The sequence below is a fragment of the Acinonyx jubatus genome, chromosome B2, assembly GCF_027475565.1.
Source record: "Acinonyx jubatus isolate Ajub_Pintada_27869175 chromosome B2, VMU_Ajub_asm_v1.0, whole genome shotgun sequence".
NCBI classification, from domain to species: Eukaryota; Metazoa; Chordata; class Mammalia; order Carnivora; family Felidae; genus Acinonyx; species Acinonyx jubatus.
Genome location: NC_069385.1, coordinates 70489492 through 70507952, shown reverse-complemented (window position 1 = coordinate 70507952; position 18461 = coordinate 70489492). Strand labels below are relative to the sequence as shown.

At 36.2% G+C, this 18461-nt stretch overlaps 1 protein-coding gene across 4 annotated transcripts in view; it reads left to right on the top strand.

Annotated features, from left to right (window-relative positions):
• The window catches only part of CASP8AP2 (caspase 8 associated protein 2), a 38470-nt gene that overhangs the window by 17679 nt on the left and 2330 nt on the right, over positions 1–18461 (top strand). The window contains exons 5-12 of one of the 4 annotated variants that reach the window (XM_027057250.2): positions 1458–1558; positions 2102–2176; positions 3602–3717; positions 7167–9376; positions 9988–13114; positions 15153–15252; positions 16040–16092; positions 17693–18299. In XM_027057250.2, the coding sequence (XP_026913051.1) occupies positions 1458–1558; positions 2102–2176; positions 3602–3717; positions 7167–9376; positions 9988–13114; positions 15153–15252; positions 16040–16092; positions 17693–17696 (5786 nt within the window). In that variant the 3' untranslated portion in view covers positions 17697–18299. Of the gene's footprint in view, positions 1–1457; positions 1559–2101; positions 2177–3601; positions 3718–7166; positions 9377–9987; positions 13115–15152; positions 15253–16039; positions 18300–18461 lie in introns of those variants that run through there. The other 3 variants (XM_015081240.3, XM_053222462.1, XM_027057249.2) reach the window with 3 other exon arrangements.

Sequence of the window (18461 nt, the reverse complement as noted above, 5' to 3'; positions counted from 1 at the left end):
TCCTGTGCTGCAGCTTTGTAATTTGATGTAGTCCTACTTGTTATTTTTGCTATTGTTTCCCTTGTTTTTGGTGTCAAAGCCAGAAAATCTTTGCCAAGACTGATGTCTAGGAGCTTACCCCCTTCCTTTTTTTTTTCCCTAAGACTTTTCGGGTCTCACATTTAAATCCCATTTGGAATGTAAGATGGTGCAGCCACTCTGGAAAACAGTATGGAGGTTCCACAAAAAACTAAAAATAGAACTACCTTACGGGCCAGCAATTGTACTACTAGGCATTTATCCACGGGGTACAGGTGTGCTGTTTCGATGGGACACATGCACCCTCATGTTTATAGCAGCACTATCAACAATAGCCAAAGTATGGAAAGAGCCCAAGTGTCCACTGATGGATGAATGGATAAAGAATATGTGGTATATATATACAATGGAGTATTACTTGGCAATCAAAAAGAATTTGCAACTACGTGGGTGGAACTGGAGGGTATTATGCTAAGTGAAATTAGTCAGAGAAAGACACAAATCATATGACTTCATTCATATGAGGACTTTAAGAAACAAAACAGATGAACCTAAGGGAAGGGAAACAAAAATAATATAAAAACAGGGAGGGGGACAAAACAGAAGAGACTCATAAATATGGAGAACAAACTGAGGGTTACTGGAGGGGTTGTGGAGGGAGGATGGGCTTAATGGGTAAGGGGCACTAAGGAATCTACTCCTGAAATCATTGTTGATGATATATCCTAACTAATTTGGATGTAAATTTAAAAAAAAAAAAAAAAAAACCATTTGGAGTTGATTTTTGTGCATGGAGTAAGATAGGGGTCCAGTTTTCTCAATACCATTTATGGAAAGAGCTTATCTATTCCCCATTGTATATTCTTAGCTTGTCTGTCATACATAAATTTACTGTATTTATTTCTGGGTTCTGTATTCTCCATTGATCTGTATATCTGTTTTTATGCCAATAGCATACAGTTTTGATTACTATAGCTTTGTATTATAATTAGAGATCAGGAAATGTGATGCCTACAGCTTAGGTCTTCTTTTTCAAGATAGCTTTTTTTTTTTTAATTTAAAAAAAAATTTTTTTTTTTAAGTGTTTATTTATTTTTGAGACAGAGAGAGACAGAGCATGAACGGGGGAGGGTCAGAGAGAGAGGGAGACACAGAATCTGAAACAGGCTCCAGGCTCTGAGCGGTCAGCACAGAGCCCGACGCGGGGCTCGAACCCACAAACCGCGAGATCATGACCTGAGCCCAAGTGGGACGCTTAACCGACTGAGCCACCCAGGCGCCCCAAGATAGCTTTTTTATTTGCAGTCTTGTCATTTCATACGAATTTTAGGATTGTTATTTCTATTTCTGTGAAAAATGACATTGGAATTCTGATAGGGATTGCATTGAATCTCAAAGTACATGTTTTAATTTAAGGGCTTTTTGTATGTTTGTTTTAGACAGTGCTTCCAAATCGTGTGTACCATCCAGAAATTGTTTGGATTTATATGAAGAAATCCTGACTGAAGAAGGAACTGCAAAGGAGGCAACATATAATGATGTATGGGTTGCTAGAATTAAGGACAGAGTTATTTTAACCTTTTGTAGCTTCTGAAGTGCAGACATCAGCTTATTATTAAACATTCTGTGTTGAAATAGCTCTTAGTCTAAAAGAATATTTAAGTTTCTGTCTTCAGATCTGCTTTTTAAAATCTTTTCTGAATGTTTGTCTAAATTTAGTTATAATTTGCTTGATTAAATTTAAGCGAATATATAAAATCTCAACAGGCAGTCAGTATGATAAAACATTTTATCTTCTCATGATTTGTACTAAGTTATAAAATGTCCCAAGACTTAATTCAGATGAATTTCTTTCTACCTTATTTGAATTTTAAGGTCTGGAGATTGAATATGAAACTTAACAAGATGTGTTTTGGTTGAGACAATGTTAAAAACTAGTAGTTTTACTAAATATCTGTTAGTAGAAATAGATCTTGTCTAACCTTCATAGGGGGTTGATTTTCTAAATTTTAAAATATTCTGAAGTGTCATATAAGCTAAGAAAATAATTTAGGATGATGCTTAATCTTTTTATATCTTACAGTTGCAAGTAGAATATGGTAAATGTCAGCTGCAAATGAAAGAGCTGATGAAAAAGTTTAAGGAAATACAGACACAGGTAGGATTATAATGAGTATTTTTGCCTCTCTGTTTTCTTTTACTGCTCCAGTCATTGAAGGGAAGTTTTATTGAGGCCCTAGGGCCTTTTGTGTTATTTTAAAATCAAAATGTAATAATTTTTTTTTTGTTAGAAATTAAAATGCTTAAGTGTTGGCGGTTTATAAGGAAATTCTTCTTTTTAGTGTTAAATGATGTACCAAATATGCAAAAACATGCATTATTTTCTGTGTCACTGAAAATGATATTGGAAAACTGATTTGTTAAATGGCACTGGCATAAAAATCTGTTACGCTAGTTAACAAATAATAGAACATTAATGGAGATGATACCAGGTATTTTTTTGTTTTTTGTTTTTTTGTTAATTTATTTTGAGAGAGAGAACACAAGTTGGGAGGGGCAGAGAGAGAGGGAGGGAGAGAGAGGGAGAATTCTAAGCAGGCCCTGTTCTATCAGCGTGGAGCCCAATATGGGGTTTGAACCCATGAACTGTGAGATCATGGCATGAGCCGAAATCAAGAGTTGGACACTTTGAGTGACTGAGCCACCCAGGAGCCCCGATACCAGGTGTTTTAAAAGGGAATGGTATGAGGAGCAAAGATTTAGAATGGCTGTCGGGGGAAGGTGGTGATACCTTCATATTTTTGCAAGAGTGACTTTTTTGGTGAGCATGCTGCAGAATACAGGAATGTCATGTCTTGTTTTGATATTTATTTATTTATTTATTTATTTATTTATTTATTTATTTATTGGTAAAGTTGTTTCTGTTCATTTCCCTTTCCCCCCAAATAACTAGCCAATCCTAAATTCATTCTTTGTTCATTTGAGAATTAGTACCTTGTTGTAAGTTAAACGTGAATTGTTAAATATAATAAAGCCTTATAGTTTTTATCTTCAGTTTTCAAGGTAATAACCCAGGCAGAACTTTTTTCTTGTTATTGTCTTTTCATTTTGAACCTGGCTTTTTTTTTTTAATGTTTATTTATTTTGAGAGAGAGAGCATGTGCACGCAGGTGTGTATGGGAGGGGCAGAGAGAGAGGGGGAGAGAGAATCCCAAGCAGGTTCCATGCTCAGTGCAGTGTCTTATCTCATGACTGCGAGATCACAACCTGAGCCAATATCAAGACTTGGGTGCTTAACTGACAGCCTCCCAGGTGCCCCTTGATCCATGTTTTAAGTAGTTTCACTTGAAATGGCCTTTGTTTGGTGTCTGTTATCTTTGAATCTCAGCTGTATAATGAACATAATAGTACTTTTTTCTCGTAGGACTTTTTTTGGAATCACACAAGATAAAAAAAGTGATGCCTGGCTTGCAGTTAGAGCATTCAGTAAACATTAGCTGTATTATATAAGTAAAAGTTTAATAATCCTGTAGGCCTATACTTTATTTATATATATACTTTAAATATATTTTATGATGTTTAGAATTTCAGCTTAAAAAATGAAAACCAGTCTCTTAAGAAGAATATTTCAGCACTTATCAAAACTGCTAGAGTGGAAATAAATCGCAAGGATGAAGAAATAAATAATCTTCACCAAAGGTATAATTGAGGGGTGTGGATCTGTTTATGAATTACATGGCTGTTGATATGTGGGATATTTTAAACTTTTGAGTGGAAAGATGAAAATCATGCATTTTATTAAGTCTTTAAGGTTTTACTATGACTAATATTCTCTCTCTTTTTAAAATTTTGGTTGGGGGCAGTATTTTCCAGAGAATTTCATGTTTCCTTCCCTTGCATAGTCAAACCTCCAAAGCAGTTATCTAAACTTGCTGTCTTCATTTTATGTTTCTACTCACTCTTGACCCCCTTTCACTCTGACTTCTGCCTCCATTGGTACACCCAAATAGCTGTCATTTTGCTCAACGGTGACTGCCTCTAAGTCTATCAAATAGTTTTGATTTCTCATTTTAACTACCCTCACACGTTATATGACATAATTGACCTTTTCTTGAAATAGTCTCTTGATTTGGCTTTCATGATTCTTAATTTTCTTCCTAACTTGAGGTTTATTCTTCTGTACTTGACTAGGTTGGAATTCTTAAAACTCAGACCTATGTCTTTTCCTGTCTCTGTCAGTATATTCATTTGAAGTAATCTCACTCCTACTACATCAGTTCCATTTATATAGAAATAACTACTTCACATCTATACAGAATTTTCAACATTACCTCATTCAAAATGGAATTTATGATCAAACCTCTTCAGTTGTTTCTTACTCAGTGGGTTCTCCATCATTTATTCAGCTGGTGTAAACCAGAGACCTAGGGGTAGACTGGCCATTTAATTTATCGCCCACACCAGGACCCTTTTGAGAGTAGAAGGGCATGCTATTAATAATTGCACTGAGATTACTTGGCAAACTGGGACACATAGTCACCGTGCCTAGAAGCTGTGATTGGCCCTTACCTCTCTAATCATCCCTCAGACCTAATTCGTTACCATGTTCTGCTGATTTTTATGTCTTTATAATCTCTCAAATTATTCATTTCTCAATTCATTTCATCATTGTTACCTATCAACTCTCATCTGGCAGTAGTCTTTGTGCTGGTATTTCTGCATCCATTCTTGCTCTTTTCCACCTCTGGTTCATCTCTTCTCAGTGTAAAAGCCCCACACAGGACACATTTTAAACCACACTGAACATCTCACTATCATAGAATTACTCCATCCTACCCTCTTTCTTAATTAAAATATATCAACGGATTCTCATTGTTCTTAGGATAAAAGATCATAAATCTGAACGTGGCCCACAAGACTCTTCCCAATATGGTTCTAAACTACTTTTCAGGCCTTGCCTTTAGTGTTTACCTTTGCCCTAGGCATCATAGCTCTGGAATTTCTGCATTCTTTTGGTTCCTCTGATGTACCATGAGCTCTGCCTTTGCCACCTGTTTCCCATCCTCCACTTGCTAAAAACCCACCTATCCTCAGGTCTTTTTCACAGGGGTATTAGTCTGTTATTCCTCTTACACTTAGAATTTTTAAAGTCATTAATGGGGTTACTTGTTTAGTATCTTTCTCTTTCTAATCTCCCTGTTATCTCTGTTAAGAGCTCTGTGGGTTAGAATTATCTTTTAGTATCTATCTTTTCACTAAACTGTAAGCTTCATGGGAGCAGTGACCATGTCTGTGTATCTTCACCATTTTATCAAGCACTTAGCTCAGATTTTGGCGCATGGCAGATGGTCAATAAATGATTGACAGGTGAATGAAGGCAATTTGATATGTAGACTGTGTGATACTGTAAAGCACTTTAGTCCTTTTGGAAATGAAGATGGCTGTGTGTTTACTAAACTAAATCGCACCAGTGCAGCTAGTATGATTGCTTCCTGAAATGTTGGGGAAATTTTATACATATTTAAATCTTTTAGCGGATAGTTGTGATGTTTTAACAGGGTGGAGAGAGAAACTGGGTGAATAAATGATGAGACTTATGTCGTTAGATTGATTCATGTGGTTATACCTTATCTAATAAACATTCTGTCAGTTATTTTCACTTTTTAATTGTGACCTGTATCGGGTATTCTACTGGTGTTTATCATTTGGCTGAAACCTCACGTTTAATAGAAAACATATAAATAATGTAAGGTGAAAATTTAAGAGTATAAATTCTGGAAAGTGTGTAATGTAAAGGTTTGTTTTAAATAAAACTTTTTTTTTTTTAAGTTTATTTATTTAACTAATCTGTACACCCAATGTGGGGCTCAAACTCATGACCCCAAGATCAAGAGTCACATTCTCTTCCAACTGAGCGAGCCAGGCTCCCCCTAAAACTTTTGATAGTATTTTATCTATCTAGCGTGCACATGCTGGAGAGGGGCAGAGAGGGAGAGAGAAAATCCTAAGCAGGCTCTGTGCTGTCAGTGCAGAGCCCACTGTGGGGCTCGATCCCACGAACCGTGAGATCATGATCTGAGCTGATATAAAGAGCTAGATGTTTGACTGGGCCACTGAGGCACCCCCAAATTTCCCTTTTTTATAGGGATACTAGTTATAGTGGATTAGGGCTCACCCTAGTGACCTCTCTTTAACTTGATTCCCCTCTGTAAAGACCCTCTCCTCAAAGTCACATTGTAAGATACTGGGAGTTAGGACTTGAACATATGAATTTTGGGGAGAACATAACCCATTATAAGATCCATGTAAGATCTGTATATTGTTTTAGATTGTATATTTCCCATATCCTCTTTTGTTTAATTAAAATCTCCCCTTATTCTCCTGAGTCTTTTAAATTTTGGTGTTCTCTGTACATTTAGTACTGATTAGGATTAGATTTATGGGGATTTAGAGAAGTTATGGAAGTTCAGGAAGATGGACTGAGAACTAAAATGAGCTATTTGCATATTATTGTTAGGAAAACTTCCAGTTTTCTGAAACACTAATATAAAACCCTAAGACTTAGACTTTTTTTGGTTAAATAATAAATACACGCCATTTCCCTAAGAAAGAATCACAACTCTATATTTCTCTTTATTTTTGCATAGTATGTGGCACTTTAAGATGGCTATTGATGCTTTGGTTTACTGTGGGATTGTATGTGAAACAGAAAACCAGGGTAGAGAGCTACGCAGAACTCTATGATTGTGTTGTCTGGCAACATTTTACTTTTCCTTCTGTTTCAGTTGCACTAGAGTGAGTGAGGGCAAGAAAATAATATTTGTTCTAAAAGAAATGAATCTGTGGTTAGTTTGGCAGTTATCCACCTGTGGTGAGGGAAGTCTGGAAGACCTTGGTAAAGCTTGGGATAGAACAGAGAGGTCCTCTAGTCTTTGTTGAACAAAGCAAATGAAAGGGAGTTCCTTGTTTTGAAAACAGGCCCATTTAGTTGGAAGCTGGTAAGCATCACTCACATCTTTATATGAAGTAAAACAGTTTTGCCAGTGTGGGGACCCCTGAATTTTAAAATGTTTTGCATGTGATTAAAATCTGGATCATTAAAAAGCAATTAACTTTGTTTTTTGTTGTGAATTTCTATCTCTCAACAGACTGTCTGAGTTCTCACATTTTCGAAATAATCACAAAACTCTAAGGACACCAGATATAGTTAAAACAAAAGATCTTAAATCCAGATCTCCCCATTTGGATGATTGTGCAAAGACTGATCTCAGAGTGAAAAGTGATGTTTCTAAAGATGTACATCATAGCACTTCACTGCCAAATCCCGAAAAGGAAGGAAAATCACATTGTGAAAAAAAGAGCACTTTGTATTTGTCTCCATTTACTGAAAAACACTGCAACAATGGCATTTGGTCACGTTCCCATTATCAGGTTGGTGAGAGTATCTCAAATGAGGATAATAGAAGAGGGAGAAAAGATATTAGACATAGCCAATATAGCAGAGGAACGGATAGAATACGGAAAGACTTAAATTCTAGCTGTGGTGATAGTGAATCAAGGAACACAGAGGCTAGTCAAAGGCTACAAGGACGTCCTGAGAAATATGGTAAAGGTGAACCAAAGGCTGAAAGTAAAAATTCAAAGTTTAAAAGTAATACAGATATGGATTATAAAAATGAACGCATTAACTCTTGGGAAAAAGAGACCTTTAGAGAAAGGTCATATACTCGAGTAGAATCTCAAAGTGACAAAAAACTAGAAAGACAAAGTGAAAGATCACAAACTATAAATAGAAAAGAACTTAAGTCGCAAGACAAAGAAGAAAGAAAAGTTGATCAGAAACCTAAATCCGTAGTAAAAGACCAGGATCATTGGAGAAGATCTGAACGACCATCACTTACTCATTCCAAGAATGAAATAAAATCTCATAATTCAAGTAAATACCATCTAGAAGAGAGAAGAGGAAGGGAAGATTGTAAAAGAGATAGGGGTGTAAGTAATCATAGTTTTCAAGAAGGAAGATGTCCATCCTTTTTTTCATCCAGCAGAACTCATAAACACACTGACTCCAAAGAATCTGATGCTGTGCACCAGTGGGAAAATACACCTTTAAGAGCAGAACGGCATAGGACTGAAGATAAGAGGAAAAGAGAACGAGAAAGCAAAGAAGAAAATAGGCATATAAGAAATGAAAAAAGAACACCTACAGAACATTTGCAGAAGACTAGCAAAGAAACTAAGAAAACCACTACGAATTTAAAGAGACAGAATGAGCCCAAAAGTGATAAAGGTGAAGTCTCTAACAATGAGGTTTCTGAAGGAGCGGATAATAAAGAGCCTGCAATTAAAGCTGACAGTGGTCCAAATGAAACAAAAAACAAAGACTTAAAGTTGAGTTTTATGGAAAAATTGAACTTAACCCTTTCTCCTGCTAAAAAGCAGCCTGTTTCTCAGGATAACCACCTGAAAATAACCAATATCCCCAAATCCAGTGGCATATGTGATTTGGAGTGCTTGGTTCAGGTGACAACAGTGACATGTGTGTCCTCTGTCAGTGAACATACCGCAGAGGAAACCAAATCAAAGTTATTGGAACCAAAGGATGCTCTTGCAGTTGCATCTGAACCCAGGACCAGTAATCCAGAAAGGAAAATGGAAGGAGAGAGTGTGTTGGTTAAATCTGTTGAGAATACTATGGGTTGTGATGTGCCCATTTGTGGTACAGAGACTTCCTTCTCAGCACCTGTGGAAATGGAACAAACAGAATCCTTGTTTCCATCATCAACAGAAATGGAACAAACCATTAATGGTGCCAGGGAAGCAGTTCCTGTGGTAATGGACATATTACAAACAAATGTTTCTCAAAACTTTGGCTTGGAATTGGATACTAAAAGAAATGTTGATTTAAATTCTTGTAGTGTTTCTGAAGGTATGGAGATGAAGGAGCCTTCTGCAACAAAAGTAGCTGAATCCAGTGACAGCATTTTGCAGCCTTCAGTTGAAGAAACTGAAATTTTGCCAGTAGCCCTTTCAGAAGATGGTAACCCCAAATTTGAGCCTTCTCTTGTAGATACACCATTGGATGAAAGTAAGTCTTGTCATTTGGAGCCTTGCTCACCTAAAGAGACACAAGAATCTTCACTTCAGCAGTCTGCGATAGTGGACAACAGAATGGAAATCGGTGAAACAAACTCAGTATATAATGATGATGAGAATTCAGTTTTGAGCATTGACCTCAATCACCTGAGGCCTATTCCAGAAGCCATCAGTCCTCTGAATAGTCCAGTGAGACCTGTAGCAAAAGTTCTTAGACTGGAAAGCCCATCTCAAGTTTCATTATGTAATAACAGTCATAAAGGTAATAGTTTATATTATGTTCTATAACTTTTTGTGAGATTGTAAAATATATAAGAAGAATTAGTGCTTTTTCTTTTTTCTTTTTTGATAACATAGTTAACATATTGTTCAGACCCCTGTTAATTAGAGAGGTACATCGAGCCTTTAATCTAAATTTAGATAACTCTATTTTTACAAACAAGGGAGTGGTAGGACAGGTTGTTTCAAATACTCTTTGCTTGCTTTCAGATATATTTTTTATTCCAAAGCCATCATCAAATGGTATAGAGTAGGTGATCCTAACATGAAGTAAAGATACCTGACCAGTTGGTTGATGGTTATCCAAATGACCAAACCACACCATCACTGAGTACCAACTGAGGCCAGGAAAGAAGTAGGATGTGATTAAGTATTAAACATTAACATACTACTAAGAAAAAAAAAGCTATTAAAAATGGTGACAAAAGACATATGACATGATTAAATATTAGGCATTAACATTCTACTAAAAAAAAAAGCTATTAAAATAATGAGTTGCCTCAGTACTTAAGTTTTTGTTATATTTAGTATGGAAATGTCAAATGACTAGAACTCAGTTGTCATGTGACTATAATACACTTTTCTCTTCCACAGATATATTTCCACCAGATTCGGCTCAATCTACCTCTAAGAGCAAGTCTGATCTCAATAAGGAAAATCAAAAGCCAGTTTGCAAATCTGACAAATTTACAGATGCAGACTACCATAAGAATTCATCTTTAGATGAATTGGAAGAAGGAGAAATTATAAGCGACAGTGAAAAATCTAAACCACAAGAAAGTTTTGAAAAAAGTGCCAAACCTAGAACTTCTACTGAAGTCCAGAAGGCAAAAAGTAACCCAGGAAGTAGGAAAAGTACTATGCACTTGGGTAAAGACAGTAGGAAAACATCTATAAAAATTCATCAGACCAAAAGCAGATGGAATAATAATAGACAAAGTGAATCTAGCAGATCTTCAAAAACAGAGAGGAAAGATAAGACCATGAGTACCTCCAGCCTGGAAAAAATAGTTCCAATTATTGCTGCACCCTCTTCTGTACGAGAGATTATGCACATGTTACGAATGATAAGAAAACATGTAAGGAAAAATTATATGAAATTCAAGGTAAAATTTTCATTAATACAATTTCATAGAATTATCGAGTCAGCAATTTTGAGTTTTACATCACTAATTAAACACCTTGACTTATCCAAGATCTCAAAGTCAGTGACTACTTTACAGAATAATCTCTGTGATGTTATAGAATCCAAACTTAAGCAAGTTAAAAAGAATGGCATTGTGGATCGTTTGTTTGAACAGCAGCTACCAGATATGAAAAAAAAATTGTGGAAGTTTGTAGAAGAACAGCTGGATTATTTGTTTGGAAAGCTTAAGAAAATCTTAGGAAAGTTTTGTGATTCCATAAACTTTGGCAGTGACAGTGATGAAGGAAAACGTGAAAAGATAAATAAGGAGAAAGCACAATATTCAAATTGTCAGAAGGGGAATGTGGACAACTCCAGCAAAGAAATGCTGAAAGAGAAACCCCCCAAATCAGAAGATTCTGTTAATCATAAGTCTGCACTTGGATGTAAAAAATCTGAGGAAAAACCTCAAGATAATTTCAGTATTAACACCGTAAAGCGTGACAGTAAAAAAAGTTCTAACACTTGCTTTGATAACATTAAGGACTCTCAGTCTGAAGAACGCTCCTTGGAACCAAACTGTCCCAGCATCCCAAAGCCAGGAAAAATGGAAGGCAACACCATAGAGGATGCACAAACATCCCAGCATGCAGCTTTGAAGCCAGAACGCAGTTTCGAGATTCTTACTGAACAGCAAGCATCTAGCCTTACTTTTAATTTAGTGAGCGATGCACAGATGGGTGAAATATTCAAAAGTTTGTTACAGGGTTCTGATCTTTTGGATAACAGTGTTAATTGTAATGAAAAAAGTGAGTGGGAGTTAAAGACTCCAGAAAAACAGCTGCTGGAGAGTCTTAAGTGCGAATCTATACCAACTTGTACAACTGACGAGCTGGTTTCAGGGGTGGTTTCTCCATGTCCTAAAATGATTAGTGATGACAATTGGTCATTATTGTCATCTGAGAAAGGTCCATCTTTGTCTTCAGGACTTTCTTTGCCAGTTCATCCTGATGTGTTGGATGAAAGTTGTATGTTTGAAGTGTCCACTAATATAGCTTTGAGTAAAGATAATGGATGTAGTTCAGAAAAGAGCAAGCCCTGCATTTCCTCCATACTTCTTGAAGATCTCGCAGTCTCTTTAACAGTACCATCACCTCTGAAGTCAGATGGTCATCTCAGTTTCTTAAAGCCTGAGGTTTTGTCTAGTTCAACTCCTGAAGAAGTTATTAGTGCCCATTTTAGTGAAGATGCCTTACTCGAAGAAGAGGATGCATCTGAACAAGATATTCATTTAGCTCTGGAGTCTGATAATTCGAGCAGCAAATCAAGTTGTTCTTCATCATGGACAGGTCGGTCTGTTACTCCAGGCTTTCAGTACCACCCCAACCTACCCATGCATGCTGTCATAATGGAAAAGTCCAATGATCATTTCATTGTGAAAATACGGCGTGCCGCACCATCTACCTCCCCTAGTCTTAAACAGAATATGGTGGCTGACGAGTCACTGGCATCGTTGCCCAGAGTGGAAAAAGAAGCAGATAAAGCAGTGGAGAAAGAATATGTTTCATGTCAGAATGGAGTTTTTAAATCTGTGGAGGAATTAAATTCCAACAACAATGTTGACAGCAGTAAATCAGCTCATGAAGAACAGGACTGTATGATACAAACACAGGTTCCTGATATATACGAATTTCTTAAAGATGCTTCAGGTAAAGTGAGTCATGGTAATGAAGTGGCTGATGAGTGTTTCAAGTTGCATCAAGTATGGGAACCAAAAGTACCTGAAAGCGTTGAAGAATTGCCTCCAATGGAAGAAATTTCACATTCTGTTGAGGATCATCTTCCAGACACATATATAGACCTCACAAAAGATCCAGTCACTGAGACCAAAAACTTGGGGGAATTCATAGAAGTAACAGTTTTAAATATTGATCAGTTGGGATGCTCTGAAGGCAATTTGGATCAGAATGCTCAAATACTAGATGATATGCAGCCTGATACTGTAGATGCTTTCATTGATTTGACACAAGAGGTTTCAAGTGAGAGTAAAAATGAGAGTAACCATCCTGCTTTAGGTGTTGAACGCTTGGAATGTCAGGTGATATGTGTAGATGAAGATAACTGTAAGGAAGGAAAGGTGCAAGTGGCAAACGGGCCTTTGGAATGCATTGTTGAGAAAGCCTGTATCGATTTGACCTCAGAACCTCCCAGTTCATGTGAAGTAAAAAAGGATGACTTAAAACCAGAGTCGGCATCAAATTCTGATAGTTCAGTGTTGCCTGGGACTTTGGATAATGCTCCTAAAAAGAGAAAAAAACTTTCTGATCTAAATCATTCTCATAAAAAACAGAGAAAGGAAACAGACTTAACCAGTAGGGAAAAGACTAAGAAAATTACCCATGATTCTTCTGAGAATGGTGAAGCTCACCGAAAGAAAGCCAGTAAGAAAAAGGCCCCTGCAGTGACTAAAGATCTCTCATCATTGAAGTCAAGCCCAGGGATCGAGGAGCTGTCAGCAACTGCCACTTCTCCTATAAGCCTTTCTGCAAAGAATGTTATTAAAAAGAAGGGAGAAATTATAGTTTTATGGACAAGGTAAGAATCTTGAGACTTATAAGTCACCAGGAAATTTTGAGAGGCCAGGCATCTGTTCTGTCATGTCATCATAGTTTTATCCCATCCTAAAATAAGGCAAGTGAGGACTGACTTCAAAAGTGGCCAAAGTTGGTAAAGGATGCATTCTAGAGTGCAGTCCAGCTGTAGTATAGAACAGTTTAGAGCAGTGGCTCTTAACCAGGTATGTCCAGCACCATGGACATAACTTTTCACTGTTCTTTTAAAAATTTTTTTTTAACTTTTTCAGTTAAAAATTCTTTGTAAGGAACTGGTATAACCACATTTTAGAAAGGAAGAATGATAGGTGGTGAAACGGGCAAAAAGTGCATTTGTAATTTGAGTTTTCCCCTAAACTAGGAGTTTCGAAAAAGTTTCATCAATTGGTTGTCCTCTTGACTTTCATGTAAACTTTAAGAAATGGAGATTTAAAGGTGACTACATTTGTGAACCATTGGACTAGAGGTTCATGCTCTCCAGACTTAACTAGAGTGCATAATGAGGGAAACTGAATCATGTTGAAATTGGTGACCAGTTTTGTTTATTTTACTTATTTAGTTTAATTTGTTTTATTCTATTTAATTGCATTTAATTTTAAAAAATATATTTGATAGGGAGAACATGCATGTGCAAGTGGGGGGGGCAGAGGGAGAGAGGGAAGTGGAATGTGGGGACGTGCACGTTTGGGGAACAGTTGGTGTTGGGATGCATGTGAAGTGCCTGGCTCTTTGCCCCATTTGAGAGTCCCACATCCTTTTTTTTTTTAAAGTTTTATTAATTGATTAATTTAGAGAGAGCACAAGTGGGGGAGGAGCAGAGAGAAGAGACAGAATCCCAGGCAGGCTCTACTCCATCAGCACAGAGCCCCATCAAACTCAACAACTATGAGACCATGACCAGAGCCGAGATCAAGAGTAGGATGCTCAACCAACTGTGCTACCCAGGCACCCCGAGAGTACCACATTCTTTCTCCCTTGTCACCTTGAGCTTAGCTCAAGTCTCTAGAAACTGTCCCTTTGCTTTTGCTCTTAACCTCTGGTCCTGGACATGCTCAAAGGTCTAGGGGAACTGTATAGCAACCCCCTGGTAACCAGTTTTGTTTAATACCACAGTCTTCCATGCCTTCATTCCAGGTAATTTATAGATGGCAGAATAGTATCTCAGATTATAACACGCACTGGTTCAGATCACGTAGAAAAACAAATCTGGGAATGAGAATGCCTGGATTATATTTTACTTTTGGTTTTTCTGCTTATGAAGACTTTGATCTTGTTTGGGCCCTAATTTTAAAAGTACACATTGGGGCACCTGGGTGGCTCAGTGGGTTAAGCATCTGACTTCAGCTCATGTTATGATCTCTTGGTTTGCAAGTTCAAGCCCTGCATCTGGCTGTCTGCTGTCAGTGCAGAGCCCACTTCGGATCCTCTGTCTCCCTCTCCCTCTCTCTCTGCCCCTCCCCTGTGTGTGAACGTGTGCACTTTCTCTCAAAAATAAACATTAAAAAGAAAGTACTCTACACATTAAAGGTAGATTAAGAAAAAAAAAAAAAAACCTTTAATTTTGTCATTAGAATAAATTGGTTTATTTTAGAAAATTTTGGGGGCCCCCGGGGGGCTCAGTTGGTTGAGCATCTGACTTCAGCTCAGGTCATAATCTCGTAGTGTGTGAGTTCCAGCCCCACGTCGGGCTTTGTGCTGATAGCTAAGAGCCTGGAGCCTGCTTCAGATTCTGTCTCTCTCTGCCTCTTCCCCACTCACACTCTGTCTCTCAAAAATGAATAAATGTTAAAAAAAATTTTTTTTTAATTTTTTGGGAAATATGTGTGAACTCAAACATTAAAATCATGCATACTATTTCTCAGAGATAATCATTGTTCATATTTTGGTATATGCAGTTTGTTTGTTTCTTTGGGCTTTTAAGAAAAATGTCACCTCCTATTTGTAGACATTAAGGCATTGGAATTTTTGTTACCTTCCTACTCTAATCTACAGAAACTAAAATAACATTTTTCTCTCTTCAGAAATGATGACCGGGAAATTTTATTGGAGTGTCAAAAAAGAGGGCCATCATTGAAAACATTTTCTTATTTAGCTGCCAAGTTGAATAAAAATCCATATCAGGTAACTACCCAATTTTTGCATTTCTATAATTTTACAAGTGTTTCTACTATATTTAGATTTAACCTTTATCATGTTTAAAATACGTAGATATTATCCAATTTCTTTAAAAAATTTTTTTAATGTTTCTTTATTTTGAGAGAGAGAGAGCGCAAGTGGGGGAGAGGCAAAGAGAGAGGGAGAGAGAGAATCCCAAGCAGGCTCCACACTGTCCACGCAGAGCTGATGTGGGGCTTGATCTCCCGAACCATGAGATCATGACCTGAGCTGACATCCAGAGTTGGACACTCAACTGACTGAGCCACCCAGGGGCTCCTATTAACCATTTTCTTTAACAGTATGGTTCTTTACATAGGACTGTTAGAAACTTGGTAAGGGGCACCGGGATGGCTCAGTCAGTAGAGCATGTGACTCTTGATCTTGGGATCTTGAGTTTGAGCTCCACTTTGGGTATAGAGATTACTTAAGGAAATAAAATAAATAAATAAAATCTTGGTGATTGTGGACGTAGTTGGGAACAATCCTAATTTTTTCCTATTGTCTTACCATTTACTTATTTGATCTCATTTGTCTTATAATGATGTTTGCTTCTTTAAGAATGTTTAATATTGAGCAATTAAACTAGCAATCACCTTTAGAATGAAGATATTTTATTTTTCCAAACATTCATGTTTTTATTATTGAGGGCAACTTTCTTTGTCTTTAGATGTTTTGTGAAAATATTCATCACAGATAAAAAATATATATATATTGAGATGTTTGTAATTAACCGGCACTTAAAATTTTTCAGGTCTCAGAAAGATTCCAGCAGCTAATGAAGCTCTTTGAAAAGTCAAAATGCAGGTAGTTAATGGTTCTGCTACAGGACACCACTAAAGTAAATATCTGACACTGTAACTGTGCAGTTAATGGCCTGTTAGTCACTGAAGATATGAGTAGTGGGTAGAGACATCCAGTTTAGCTTCTGCTTCAGTCACAGGTTGGAGGATGGTTGCTCGTGCAGGATTCAGAGGTTGCTCATCCATAGAGACGTGGCTTAGAGCGAAGCCTGCTGCAGTTCAGATCAGCATGGCATCTCTCCTCAACCCTTTTTTTTTGTTTTTTTTTGGAGTATAACCAACATATCATATTTCTTCTCAACCTTCTGATTGCTGATGAGTCTAAGATGCGGGGGGGATGATCCATTTGATGATTAACAAAAAATTTTTTATAGATGAAAAATAAAACATTCTTGAATAGCATACATTTCACAGGCAGTGAACTCTGTAGTCTTTGAAATTTAGTATTTTTCAAATTTTAATTAGGAGTACTAAATATTTTAAAATATAAAACGTACATCATTCATAAACATGAAATCCTTTGTCATCTGAATAGATGACATGATTTACCAAGTTAAATTATTAATGATGTTCACTGACATGTTTTCTTAGTTTATTTAAGCCATTCCTACAGGTTTATAATTATATAAGCCATTCCTATACAGGCAATAATTATCAGCAGGTTTTTTTTCTCTAAGGCCTGAACCAATTGCTTAGATATTTTGGACTTTACATAAAGAAAGTTGTAAAGGTACTTAACCTATCACTGTTTTCACTATATTTGTATCATAATTACTTGAATGCAGAACACCCAATTTCAAATTCAGTTCAGTTCAAATTAAATTAAATCTGAAAAGAATCCATATTTGGACATAGATCTTAGTGTGAAGGGTCCTTATATTTTTGAAGTTTAAATTGACTTCTGGACCCAGTGTAAATTTTATTATCTGTGGATAACCTGTTAGTTTCAATATCTTCTCTAAGCAACTAGTTTGCTAATGAGATCTTCAGAAGATATTTAGCAGTTTACTGTGAAGTTAAAATCCTATTTACATAATTCAGAATGTAAGATTGAATAATGGAGAATTTAAATAGAAAAGCTTATTCTTTAAGAACCTTTTAAAATGGCCTGATTATTTTTCAGATTTACTGTGCTTTAAAATTTTTACTGCCTTTAAGAAATGAAACTGAGTTTTTATTTTACCTGAATGTTATGTTAAAATGTGAGTTCCATTCCCTTGTGAAGATAATATATACATTTATGAAAGAATTAACTTGTATCTGAAAGTGATGGGTATTAGTTTGAAATTTCCAAATTCCTTTACAAATCTAAAGTCTTCAGTGGATTTGTTACTTGAAATTTTTTTTGCTTGCATGATAGCAAAAATAGTAGGTTATTTTATTCCTATCTGTCTCTTAACTGATTTTTTTTCCATCCAAGTGCTATAGTCTCATAAGATTCTTGCCAGAATCAGAATATAGCAATAAAGTTATCAAACTGAGTCTGTAAAAAGCTAGTTCTTTATCACTGATATTACCTGAGTGAACTCATTTAAAGAACAACACCTTATAAAATGGTCATCAGAAAAATAGAATCATAACTTCAGCATTTTCTTACATTACAGATAAATTGCTGAATTCCTTGGAGTCTTGATTGATATTGCATATTTCACAGAAGCTTGGAATTCCTCATGTTTTAAATGGGGAAGTAGAGGGCAGTTTCATGGCATATTCGATTAGTAATAAAAATCTACATTTGTAATTGCTGACGCTTTAATCTCAAGTCAGCATGCTTGGCTTGTTCCAGTCATCAGTCTGATTTGCTCACTTGTTATTGGTCAAGATATTTATTTTTGAACAGAACTTGTTATTAAGATAAAAGCAACAATGAAATGGCATTGAAACCTCAAAGAAATGACTTTCTTTTCTAGATTTTTCAAAATAATTTTGTAGCATTTGAAACGATTATTTAGTTCATTTTCATCCATTTTTATTTGCTTTTCTAATTGCCTCTCATTTTGGTACATTGTAAAATAATTTAAATAGTGTATATGTAAATATGTATAATTACAGTGATGTATAATACTTTGTGTATAGGTGTGTTTGTGTGTACTTACACACATAAATGGCTTTGCCTAGCCAAGGATTTTTTTTTATCTGTATAAAACTTTTTGTATAAAGTTTGTTTTCAATACCAGTAATGTATAAATAAAGCCATGTAAAGTTCTATTATATTTTGATTACAATGTTTCTTTTAGTGTGTTTAGATAATAATTACAAGAAAAAAAGGTAAAACTCACAGGGGATATGGGAGCTGTTTTGAAGTGGTTCTTGGTGGGGGTATGGCTGGCTGAATGTCTGTGAGTAGATTCATTAGAGAAAACCAGTTGCCTT